The sequence below is a fragment of the Mustela nigripes genome, chromosome 2 (genome assembly GCF_022355385.1).
Source record: "Mustela nigripes isolate SB6536 chromosome 2, MUSNIG.SB6536, whole genome shotgun sequence".
Lineage (NCBI taxonomy): Eukaryota > Metazoa > Chordata > Mammalia > Carnivora > Mustelidae > Mustela > Mustela nigripes.
The window spans coordinates 6,340,125-6,353,138 of record NC_081558.1 but is presented as its reverse complement, the minus strand read 5'-3'; the positions used below and the strand labels follow the sequence as shown (position 1 = coordinate 6,353,138).

At 50.8% G+C, this 13,014-nt stretch overlaps 1 protein-coding gene across 1 annotated transcript in view; it reads left to right on the top strand.

Annotated features, from left to right (window-relative positions):
* The first annotated feature begins 12,732 nt into the window (after positions 1 to 12,732).
* Positions 12,733 to 13,014, top strand: part of LOC132009607 (mucin-16-like) — a 9,550-nt gene continuing 9,268 nt past the window's right edge. The window contains exon 1 of the mRNA XM_059387642.1: positions 12,733 to 12,823. Coding sequence (XP_059243625.1) covers positions 12,733 to 12,823 — 91 coding nt within the window. The remainder of the gene's footprint in view (positions 12,824 to 13,014) is intronic.

The following is a 13,014-nucleotide window of genomic DNA, read 5'->3' as shown; positions in this document are numbered from 1 at the left end:
GGCACTTGCGTCCATCACTCGGTGCTCGTCACGACAAATGCATTCCTTCTTGCCCATCACCTATCTCCCCATCCCCTCCCCCATCCCCTCCCCTCCCCCTCTGGTAACCATCAGATTATTCTCTAGCATTCAGAATCTTGTTCTTGGTTTCTCTCTCTCTCTCTCTCTCTCTCTCTCTTATTTTTCCTTCCCTTGTTTTGTTTCTTAAATTCCGCGTATGAGTGAAATCAGCTGGCATTTGTCCTTCTCTGACTTCTCTCGCTCAGCATCGCACTCGCAAGCTCCATCCACGCTGCTGCCTGGGTAGACAAATGGATAAAGGAGATGTGGTCCCTGTGTTCGATGGAGTATCATTCAGCCATAAGGAGAACCTGTCCGTGTGAATAGAATCATTGCCCGCTGCCCTCCTGCCCCACTGCTGGCTTCCTTGTTGCTATTTACAGATGTATTCGTGTCCTAGGGCTGCTGTAACAAGAGTGCTGTGAACTGATTAGCTTTGACAAGGTAATAGATGATGTCACCCTTCCGGCGGCCAGAAGTCGATAATCAGATCAGTGTGTTGACCCGGTTGGTTCCTTCTGAGAGCTGAGGGGGAATCCATTCCTTTCCTCTCTCCTGGCTTTTCTGAAGTCTGTCAACTTCTCCCCCAGGACGATTGCAGAAGGTGTCTGTCTGTCTTACATGCTCCCGGAGAAGCATGCTTCGTGTCACTTCTTGTTGTCACTGGCTTTGTTACCTGGATGCGAGGCATTGCTTTTCAGCCTCACTAGCAATGTTGCAAAGCTGATGCTGTCATCGCCTGCTTGAGATGCACGAGAAGAGAGATCATTGTCCAAGGCTGCACACCTGAGAAGTGGTGAAGCCGTAATTCGAACGCTGTGTATCTGACGCTAGAGCTTGTACCTATAAACTTGCCTCGACACATCACCAGCCCAACTTGGTGGGAGAGAAAGCAGTTTCAGAGGGAGAAAATGTACAGCCAGGTCAGAGGTGAATCTGACCCCAAAGCCATAGAGACTCTTATTTTGTCCTTTTTTAAGGAATTAGAATTTAAGTTTATTAATGGCACAAATTTAAGTGTACATCCCACGGCACTGTTTTCCAACATCTTATTATGAAAAATGCCAAACCTACAGCAAAGTTGAAAGAATGTTGCTGTGAACTGTTTAATATCTACTACCTAGATTCTGCGTTCACATTTTGCCATATTTGCTTTGTCACGCGTCCATCAATCCATCCATCCATCCGTTTATCCATCATCCGTCCCTCCCTCTCTCCACCTTATCTAACCATCTTGTTTTTTTATGCATTCCAAGAACATCGTACTGCCAGTACTATTTCCCTCTAAATAGTTCACCATGGAGAGAGCTAAAGTTCAATATTTGTGTATAGATTTTTATCTTTTGAGATCAAATTTATACTCCACGAAATGCATGGATTTCAGGTATATTTTTTAAGTTTTTTTTAAGATTTTATTTATTTATTTGACAGAGAAAGAGCACAAGAAGGGGGAGTGGCAGGCAGAAGGGGAGGGAGAAGCAGGCTCCCCACTGAGCAGGGACTCCAATGCGGAGCTCAATCCCAGGACCCTTGGATCATGACCTGAACTGAAGGCAGACGCTTAGCCGACTGAGTCACCCAGGCACCCCTTTATTTAAGTTTTTATTTTAAGTCCAGTATAATAAACATACAGTGTTATGTTAGCGTCAGGTGTATAATATGGTGATTGAAGCTTTCCACACCTCACCTGGTCCTCATCACAAGTGTACTCCCTAATCTCCTTCTCCTATTTCACCCATCCCCCCCTACCCCTCAGTCCACCTCCCCTCTGGTAACCATCAGTTTGTTCCCTACAGTTAAGAATCTCTTTCTTGGTTTCTCTCTCTCTCTTGTTTTCTCCCCTTGCTTGTTTTGCTTCTTAAGTTCCACCTGTGAGTGGTATTTGTCTTTCTCTGACTGACTTCCCTTAGCCCTGAGCGCTCTACTCTCTAGCTCCAACTATGTTGTTGCAAATGGCAAGATTCCGTTCTTTTTAGGGCTGCGTAGTATTCCATTGTATATGTACACCAGCTCTTCTATATCCACTCATCAGTCAATGGACACTTGGTGCTTCTGTATCTTGGCTATTGTATATAAAACTCCTATGAATATAGGGGTGTGTGTATCCCTTTGAATTAGTGTTTTGGTATTATTTGGGTAAATACCCAATAGTGTGATTGCTGGACCATAGGGTAGTTCTGTTGCCAACTTTTGAGGAACCTCCGTATGGCTGCACCAGCTTGAGTTCTCACCAACAGTACGTGAGGATTCCTTTCTTTGCCACATCCTTGCCAACACCTGTTGTTGCTTGTGTTTTTGATTTTAGCCATTCTGTCAGGTGAGGTGATACCTCGTTGTAGTTTTGACTTCTATTTCCCTGACGATGAGTGATGTCAAGCATCTTTTCACGTATCTGGATGTCTTCTTTGGAGAAATGTCTGTTTATGTCTTTTGCCCATTTTTAAAATCCGGCTATTTGTGGTTTGGGGGTTGCTGAGTTGTATATGTTCTTTTTTAAAAAAAGATTTTATTTATCTATTTGAGAGAGAGAAAGCAAGAACAGGTGGAGGAACAAAGGGAAAGGGACAAGCAGACTCCCTGCTGAGCAGGGAGCCTGCTGCGGGACTCGATCCCAAGTCCCTGGGATCATAACCTGAGCCGAAGTTAGACACTTAACCAACTGAGCCACCCAGGTGCCCTGTATATGGTCTTTATATATTTTGGATACTAACCTTTATCTGATAAGTCATTTGCCGGTATCTTCTCCCATTCCATAGATTGCCTTTTAGTTTTGTTGACTGTTTCCCTTACTGTGCAGAAGCTTTTTATCTTGATATCGTCCTAATAGTTTATTTTTGCTTTTGTGTCCCTTGCTTCAGGAGACCTACCTAGAATCAGGTATAATTTGCTAAGTTTGGACAAAGGAGTACCTCAGTGTCCCCCAAACTCCTATCAAGATCATCAGCATCACCTTAGAAAGATGTAGAATGTTACCTCCCCTTTTTTCTCTTATTCAGAGGTATAATTTATGCCCAGTAAATCCCACAAATCTTAAACATATAAAGCAATGAATTTTTATGAGAACTATAAGCTATTAACCACTAGGCAATGCTTGGAGCCACTTCTCTTCTTGATAACTCAATTTCACTTTGGGGCCAGATTCTTTGGTATTGATATAAATCTGTGGTTCTCAATTTGAAGGAATTTTGTCCCCAAGGAGTGTTGGCCATATATTTTGGTTTTTCCCACTGTGGGTGGGAGGAGAGAGTTGCTACTGACCTGTGTGGGTGGAGGTCAGGGATGCTGCTAAGAACTGTGCGATGCATCGGACGGCCTGCCTAGGGCTAAGGATTATCCATTCCCAAATGTCAGCAATGCCCATGTACAGAAGTCCTAATAACAATAGACCTCCAATAGGCCCATCTATCAATGGGCCAGGAGCTCCCAGATGTGTTTGGATTTCAGACAGAGTCAGCTTAGTGCCATCAGGGGCCCTCACGCCATATGCCAAGAACTACCCACTGGGGACAGAGGAGGGTGAAGCACCAAAGGGCATAAAAAACCCTGGGGAGGGGCACCTGGGTGGCTCAGTCAGTTAAGTGTCTGCCTTTGGCTCATGATCTCGGGGTCCTGGGATTGAATCTCACATCAGACTCCCTGCTTGTCAGGGAGCCTGCTTCTCCCTCTGCCTGCAGCTCCCCCTGCTCGTGCTCTCTCTTCCTCTCTCTGACCAATAAATAGAATCCTTTAAAAAAAAAGAAAAAACACAGGGGAGGTGCAGTGGGTAGGTAGAAAATGATCTCTTTTTTTAGCCACATCTCTCATTTACCTATTTATCCCCAGTGCTTGGTGCCTGGTGAGTGATCAAAAAAAAAAAAAAGAAAAAAGAATGAATGAATGAATCAGTCAGCAAAAAACCATTTTTTTCTTTTTTGTTTGCATACCTCCTGCATGTGTCAGGTACACAAAGTGGTATTTGCGAAGCTAGGAGCCGTGAGAGATGGGAGCACAGATAGGAGATGGCGTAGTCAGGCCGTCTCATGGAGGAAGTTCAGCGTGCTCTGGAAACTGGGAGGGGAGGGGAGCATTCCGTCTGTGGGAGGCCGTGGGGAGCTTTGTGGATCACTGGGCATGTCAGCAAAGCCTCCGAAGGAATGTGTCAGGTGCAGAGCAGGAGGGAAGGCTTGCCAGGGGGAAGCCATATCAAATGCGGGGGGGAAGGATGGGTTTGGGGCAAGGCTGAAGCACCGGGTTACGGGGGGAGATTGTGGTTGGGTGAATGGGGGGGCAGGTCCTGGAGCAAGCTGGGCCTGAAGGCCAGGCTGCAGAGTTTGGACTTGATCCTGAGGGCGATGAGAAGGTCTCGAAGAATTTCAGGCAGAGGCAGGGCATGGCCGGTTTGCATTTTTGAAAGGTCAGTCTGTGGCTGGGTGGAGGGCGACTCAAGAGAAGGGAGCTGGGGCGGAAGATGAGTAAAGAGACTGTTTCGAAAAGCCAGAGAAGATGAAAGGGCTTGCGCTAAGGTGGGGTGGCTGACAGAGAGTCAGGAATTAGATAAAAGATTTCGCGGTGGGAACAGAGGGTTCTGGGCAGTGTTTCACAGACAGCGCCCCCAGAAGGCTGCTTCCAAGGCTGCGGTGTCTTCACACAGCAAAACTAAACAGAACGGGATTCCCTTCTCTGACCCCGTGGGGAAATCTTAGCACTTTAGTTACTTTTTTTTTTTAAATTCAACCAGTGTTTGTGTGCCATTCATGGAGATACAGCCATGACGAAGGCAGACCCAGCCCCTTCCCACCAGGGGAGATGGAGGCAAGTGAACACATGGGTGATAAAGGAGAGACTCAGAGAATTGGCAGGTGCCAGGGAGTAAAGAAAGAGATGGTAAGGCAGCAAGTGAGGGAGAAGGCGGGATAGTTTGGAGGTCGTGAGGGCAGACTTCTGTGAAGTAGTAACATCCGAGTGGAGACTGGAGGGATACGAAAGAGCCAGCTGCGTAGAGATCCAGGCAGAAGGAAGAGCATGTGCAAAGGGCCTGTGGTGGGCAAAGCCTTCACGTGTGCAAGGTCCATCACAGAGGCCAGGGAGGTAGAGCAGAGCAGAGAGAGGAGAAGACCCAGAGGTGGCTGAAGGCAGACCTGAGGGTGTGAAGGTCATGGTGGGGAATTCAGATTTTAGTCTGATTGCAGTGGGAGGGCATTGGAAGGCTTTGATCAGGTGAGCTGGAGGGAAAGATCTGGAGAGTCAGAAGGAGCCCGGTGAGCAGGGTGCTGTCACAGTCCAGGTGAAAAAAATATTACCCAGACAGGCCTCAGTTTAGCACCACACCCTGCCAACTGTAGTTATAAAATTTTGAGCTCGTTTTTGAAAACTTTCTGTTGAGGTATGGTCTCCACCCCGTAAAGTCCACAAAAGGCCCTTCTTGTAAGACTGTGTCTCAGTGGATTTTTACATAACATGTAAAATCTGTAACATGGATTTTTACAGAACATGGCTTTTCTCTAGGAGAAGGTGGAGAACATGCCTTTCCTCTAGAACATGGCGTCTCAGCCTCCACAGTGTTGAGACATTGGGCAAGGCAATTTTTCGTTGTGAGGGGCTGTCTTGTGCATTCGAGGACATTGACCTCGACCCTAGCCACTGCCCTCTAGAAACCAATAGCACCCAGACCTCTCTGCTTTTTTTTTTTTTTTTCCTGGAAGTTTTTACCTTTGACCGTCTTTACCCATCTCCCCCAACCCTACGCTTCATCTCCAGCAGCCCAAAGTCTGTTTTCCGTTATTAGCGAGTTTGGTTTCTTTACATTCCATGTGTACGTGGGATGTTTTCCTCTCTGTCTGGCTTATTGCACGTAGCACAATGCCTTCACGTTTCATCCACGTTGTTGCCAAAGCCAGGGTTTCCTAAGCCAGTCAGAGAAAGGCAATTATCATATGCTCTCTCTGATATGAGGAATTTGAGAGGCAGGGCTGGGGGTCGTGGGGAGAGGGAGGGGAAAATGAAACAAGATGGGATCGGGAGGGAGACAAACCATAAGAGACTCTTAATGTCAGGAAACAAACTGAGAGTTGCTGGGGGGAGGCAGGGGGGGATAGTGTGACGGGGGTATGGACACTGGGGAGGGTGAGCTAGGGTGAGCTCTGTGAATTGTGTAAGACGGATGATTCACAGACCTGTACCCCTGGGGCAAAGGATGCATCATATGTTAATTAAAAAAAAAAAAAAGGCAGGATTTCCTTCTTTTTCACGCAGAATGCTGCTCCATTGTTTATCTAGACCACGTTTTCTTTTTCCATTCATCCAACCAAGGGCACTTAGGTTCTTTCCAGGTCTTGGTGATCGTAAATGATGTCGCAGTGAGCATGGGACTGTGGACGTCTCCTTGAGATCCTGTTTTCATTTCCTTTGAATGTGTACCCAGAAGGGGGATTGATTGCTGGACCAATGACAGCCCTAGTTTAAATGCTTTGAGGAACTGCCATACTGTTCTTTCTTGAAATGTTTAATCCCGGCACTCAGCATGCCGTCTGGTGACGCAGCACTCCGCACATCTCCCTGTGCTTATCACAAGTGCTCCCCCTCGTCCCTGTCCCCTGTTTTCCCCAACCCTTTCCCCCTCCCCCGCCCTACCCAGCTGTTCATTCTCTACAGTTAAGACTCTGCTTTTTTTTTTTTTGTAAGATTTTATTTATTTATTTGACACAGAGAGAGAGAGCGATCATAAGCAGGCAGAGAGGCAGGCAGGGGGGGGGGGAAGCAGGCTCCCCACTGAGCAGAGAGCCCGATGCGGGGCTCGATCCCAGGACCCTGGGATCATGACCTGAGCCGAAGGCAGCGGCTCAACCCACTGAGCCACCCAGGTGCCCCAAGACTCTGCTTCTTGATTCATCTCTTTCTCTCCTTTCTCCCCTTTGTTTGTTTTGTTTCTTAAATTCCACAGAGGAGTGAGATCATAGGGTACCTGTCTTTCTCTGACTAACTTCTCTCACTTCGTATTATACTCTCTAGATCCAACTGTATCATTACAAATGGCAAGATTTCATTCTTTTTGATGGCTGAGTAATATTCCTGTGTGTGTATATGAGTGTGTGTGTACCCCGTCTTCTTTATCTGTTCACAGGTCGAGGGACTGGGGTGCTGCCATCTCTTGGCTCTTGTAAATAATGCTGCAGTGAACAGAAGGGTACAAATTATCCCTTTGAATCAGGGGTGCAAATTACCCCACTCTCCATTGCGGCTGCCCCAAGGCACATGCCCGCCAACAGCGCACCAGGGCTCACTTTTCCCTACATCCTCACCAACAGTTGTTATCTCCTGTCTTTGTGGTAATGGCCATCCCAGCAGGCGTGAAGCAGTATCTCATGGTGGTTTTGATTTGCATTTCCCTGACAGTGAGTGACCTTGAACACGTTGTTGTGTGTCTATCAGCCATTTGGATGTCCTCTGTGAGAATACTTCCGGTTTGATAGCCAAAGGTCTCCAGACATTGTCAAATGTCCCCTGGGTGGGAGGCATAACAGCCCCCCCACGGAGAACCCCTGCTCTAGAAATTTCCCTCATCTCTTCTCCAGACAGGATTCCCATCGCCAGAGCATCATTCTGATTTCCATCCCTATCCGTCCATGAGTCCTGCGTATTCAGGAACCTGTTGTGAATGGAAATATACAGTGCCTCCCCCTGTGTGGTCTCTGTAACTCAGTTCCTCCTCTGTGCAATGGGTTGACAACTGCCGCACCTCACAGAGACACCATGAGAACCCAGTGAACCCATCTGGTCGTGAAGGGTGGGGCTCAGAGAAAACATTGCATAAATGCTGTGGTTTCCTGTTAACACTCTTAGCCCCTGGCACCCTTCGTCCCAGTTCCCTGATGCCTGGCATACGGTGGGGTGGGGGTGGGGGGTCAGTAAACATTATCATGGTTGTTGTCACAGCCTTCAGAGTGGACAAGCTGGCATTCTCCTACACGGAAACTCCCTTCTCAGGCATCACCCACTGGTTCCTTCTTGAGCTTTCTTTACCTCCACCTTTTTTTTTTTTTTTTAATTAAATCGATTTATTTATTTTCAGAAAAACAGTATTCATTATTTTTTCACCACACCCAGTGCTCCATGCAGGCTGTGCCCTCTCTAATACCCACCACCTGGTACCCCAACCTCCCACCCCCCGCCCCTTCAAACCCCTCAGATTGTTTTTCAGAGTCCATAGTCTCTCATGGTTCACCTCCCCTTCCAATTTACCCCAATTCCCTTCTCCTCTCTAACTCCCCTTGTCCTCCATGCTATTTGTTATGCTCCACAAATAAGTGAAACCATATGATAATTGACTCTCTCTGCTTGACTGATTTCACTCAGCATAATCTCTTCCAGTCCCGTCCATGTTGCTACAAAAGTTGGGTATTCGTCCTTTCTGATGGAGGCATAATACTCCATAGTGTATATGGACCACATCTTCCTTATCCATTCGTCCGTTGAAGGGCATCTTGGTTCTTTCCATAGTTTGGCAACCATGGCCATTGCTGCTATAAACATTGGGGTGCAGATGGCCCTTCTTTTCACGACATCTGTATCTTTGGGGTAAATACCCAGGACCTCCACCTTTTTTATGACATTTATGTGTGGGGCGGTGGTGGGGTAGGGAGATGGTTGGTTCTTTCTTGTCCTGGAAACCCACTCCCCCTGCTGGTGCCATGGTGACACTATGGGGTTTCTTCTCCCACTTCTCTGAGCGTGACCCTTCCACCTCTGCCTTTAGCTCCCTTCCCTCTCTCTGCCCCATTGGTCTGGACCAGGAGCCAGAGGCTGTTTTGCTTGGGCTCTGATCCCATGGTTCTCACCACACACCCGCAGAAGGACAGGCAGACCTGGAGGTCTGGAGGCCTGTGCTGTCATCCCTAATTCTCAGGAGGTCCCACTGACGGACGTACCTTAAACACCCTCACCACAGGGAGGGGGACCTCATATCCCACCCCATCCCTGTCATTAGCACAGGAACCACCAAGATGGGACTGGGGGGGGGGGTGGGGAGAGGGGGAGAGGCAGAACAAAGAGAAGTGAAGGTATTTATAGTTAAGATGATTACGGTTCCACAATTAAACAATACTAATATAATCATCCTAAGCAATTAAGACTGTTTGTCGTGGGGGACGGTCAGATCCCAAATGGCATCATCCAATAGAAAGGGACCTCAAGTCACCTATGTAATTTTAGGCTTCCCAGTAGTCGGGTTAAGAGAGTAAAGAGACATCAGGTGCAAGTAATTTCCATCAGATATTTTATTTATCCCAACATATCCAAATATGTATCATTTCAGTAAGTAACCTGTGTGAAATCGACCAAGGAGACGGCTTACATTCTTTTCCCCACACTCTGTCTCCGGAATCCAGAGTGCGTTTCCAACAACAGTACATCTCATTTCAGACGCTGGGTTTTTCCCCCTGAACTACTTGATCTGCGTTGACGTTTTGTAAAATCCCGGTCGAAAGAGGACATGCACGTGCCCGAGCTGCTACAAGCCCACTGGCAGAATTTCCACGGAAACTGAGATGAAACAGAATTAGAAATTCAGGTCCTCAGTTGCACCAGCCACCTCTCGAGTGCCCCCAGAGCCACATGTGGTTCTCTGCGGGAGGCCCGATCAGGTGGTACAGCCACGGGACCTGAACATTATCACAGAAGGTTCTGCTGGATGACAGTCTGGCTTCCCACCAGGGTTTTGGACCGGGGCACTGCTGACACTTGGGGCCGGGTAACTCCCTGTTGAGGGGGCCATCCTGAGCACTGTAGGGTGTCCACCAACATCCCTGCCCTCTGCCCGCTTGACATCAGTAGCCCCCTTTCCTGTCGTGACGACCAACAGGGACCCCCAACATTGTCCGCTGTCCTCTGGAGGAAGAAACCAGCCCTGGGTGAGAAGCACTGTTCTAGATCAAAGCTGACTTCAAACCCTAGCTCAGCTCTGTGGGAGCTGAGGGACTTTGGGCAAATCCTGAAGGCTTGGTGTTCTCATGGCGCCATGGAACAGCTAACAGCGGTCCCCTTACAGAACGGCGGCGAGGGTGAGACCTGGCTTCAGCGTCCTGCTGAAGCCATGCCCGCTTCCAGTCACTGGTGTCCAGTCATACTGGGTGTCCAGTAAACAGTAAACAGTAGCTGTGATCATGCAGTGTGAACCTGAACTCGTTAGCCCCCGTGTGCCCCCTGGAGAGCAGGGCAGCTCCTGGACCTTGATGAAGCTCGTGGGTGCTTATTGTCACATTCTAGAGCAAGAGAGTTTGAATCGCTTTTTGAAAAACATTTTATTGGGGCGCCTGGGTGGCTCAGTGGGTTAAGCCGCTGCCTTCAGTTCAGGTCATGATCTCAGGGTCCTGAGATCGAGTCCCGCATCGGGCTCTCTGCTCAGCGGGGAGTCTGCTTCCTCCTCTCTCTCTCTCTGCCTCTCTGCCTACTTATGATCTCTTTCTGTCAAATAAATAAAATAAAATCTTTAAAAAAAAAAAAAAAAAGAAAAACATTTTATTTATTTGCCAGAGAGAGAGGGAGAGTGCATGCGCGCACAAGCAGAGGGAGAAGCAGGCTCCCCGCTGAGTAGGGAGCCCAGTGCAGGGCTCCATCCCAGGACCCTGGGATCCTGACCTGAGCCGAAGGCAGACACTTAAGAGACTGAGGCGCTCAGGCACCCCCCAAATTTGAATTGTTTAAAGGAGAAGGGCTTGGGGAATCCAGGGGTCTGGGAAGTGGTCCCAGCTGTGTCATGGATCTGATGCTTTGGGGAGTGCTGTTCCCCCCTCTATGAGGTGGGGGGAGTGCACACAGTGATCAGCCTCCAACAGGACCCACCTGCTTCGCCTTTGTTTCTCCAGGATAGTTTTCTTAAGGGAGGGTGCGTCTTAGCATAGAGAACCCTGAGCAGGGGTCAGGACAAAGGCCATACTCCAATTTCCCCCTTCCTGCCTGCTCCGGTCTTTGCTAACCCCAGTGTCTTTTCTGCCAACCACTCCCTTCCCCTCTCGGGACCTTGCCTGGCCCAGCTGATCTGCCTATCCTTCAGGTCTTAGTGTACGTGGCCCTTCCTTCAGGAAGACTTCCCTGATTGCCTGCCCCCTTCCGGTCTGAGGGTCTGAGACAGGTCTTCCCGTCAACCTCGACCCTCCTGTCACTGCCTCAGCCCGATCACCTGTGCCCGTTTGTTGTCCACCTCGGCCAGGTGTGTGCCCAGAGCAGAGCTGGGGCTCGGGGCTCATCTGTCCTAGGAGTGTGAATAGGAGCAGGGTGAGGCAACAGGAGAGTAGGTTAGCAGGAAGTTACACCGAGCGTGGGAGGACCTGGGGGTTTCTGACAAGTTTGCCTTGACCCCAGGATCATAGAGCTTGGCTCTGGGTATATGACGCAGGAGAGGAGCGCCTGGGTGGCTCAGTCGGTTAAGTGTCTGCCTTTGGCTCAGGTCAGGATCTCCAGGTCCTGGGATCAAGCCCCATGTAGGCTCCCAGCTCAATGGGGAGTCTGCTTCTCCCCCTCCCCCTGCCTCTCCCCCTGCTTATGCTCTCAAATGAATAAATAAAAATCTCAAAAAAAAAAAAAAAGAGAGAGAGAGAGAGATGCAGGAGAGGTGTGAGGCCATGTAGTGGCCATGTCCACTACCCCCCACAGCTTCACACCGGCCACCTGCCCGTGCCTTCCCCTGGAGGTGAGGATAAACCCCACCTGTCCGGCCGTTAGAGGCTTGAGGAGTGGGGCAGAAGGGGGGGGTCTCCGCAGGGCAAGACGAAGGAGGAGTACAGGGGCGGGGGGTGGTCACCGAGGAGCACGGCCCCTAAGGAGCATTGCTCTGGTCGTCTGCACTGGGCAGGTGGTGCGGGGACGCACTTTCGGTTTGTACAGCCTGAGCCCGGGGGGGTAGAGGCCTGCGGAGACTACAGAGTTTTGAAGGAGGAGCAGGATCGCCAATCCCCTTGCTGGAGCCCTTGCCAGTCCCTCATGCTCCTCCTGGCCCCGGGCAGGGACAGCGGAAGGGCTCTGCTTGGGCGTGAGCGACTGCAGACCCCAGGAGGGCCATGTGGGGCAGAGGCGGGAGGGGGCAGGGGTAGGGGCGTTGAGGGATGGGGTGGAAAGGTCCAAGAGGCCCAGCCCTCCGCTCCCCTGGCAGCAGGCCGTTCCCGCGTGGGAATGCAGTCTCCTGTCCACTCCCGCACATTCCAAAGCGCCCCGAGCCAGACGTGCCTCCTCCCCCCCCAGGGAGGGTCCACCCGGCTCCAGTCTGGTGGTGCCAGCCCCCTGAGCAGGAAGGTGTCTGGTACCTGTCAGGGCCTTCAGAGAACGGGATGGGTCCCTGCCCTGGGTCCCTGTCCTCTCTTCAGCCCTGAGGGACCCACGGCAGGGGTGGCGGGAGGGGGGGTGGGGGGGAGCCGTTTGGGAGCAGCCCCAGGAGCCAGGCCGGGCTGGTGGGTGGCTGTCCCCTCCTGCCCCCGCCCCGAGGGTGTCAGTCTGCAGGTGTTAGTCACTGGCTACATGGGCACTGAGAAATGCCAGCTGACCTTTGCAGGCCGAGAACCACCGCTCCCCCGGGGCGGGCCCTGCCTCTCCAGGGAACCTCAGCAAGGCGTGTCCTCACCACCCTCCCTGGTGCCGGCAGCCGGGCTGGGTTCAGTCACTGGGACTCCTTCAGGGGGTGAGGAGCGCAGGTCGGGAGGCAGGAGCATGGGCTGGGAGGGCCCCGGGCACCCGGGCCACCCGCGCGGGCACCTGCTGCCTCTGGCTGTGAGCTTCCTCCTCCTCGTCTGTGGGCCAGGTAAGCGGGGTGGGCTGGGGCCCGGACAGGATAGGAGACTGGCAGGAGGGACAGGTGTCTCCAGCTTCCCCCGCCCCCACGGCCACCGGGAAGGTCTTCTGCTTTCTGGCGCAATACGAGGTCACAACTGGCCAGATGAGGCAGGGGTTCCTCCCCCCCCCCCCCCCCCCCCCCCCCCCCCCCCCCCCCCC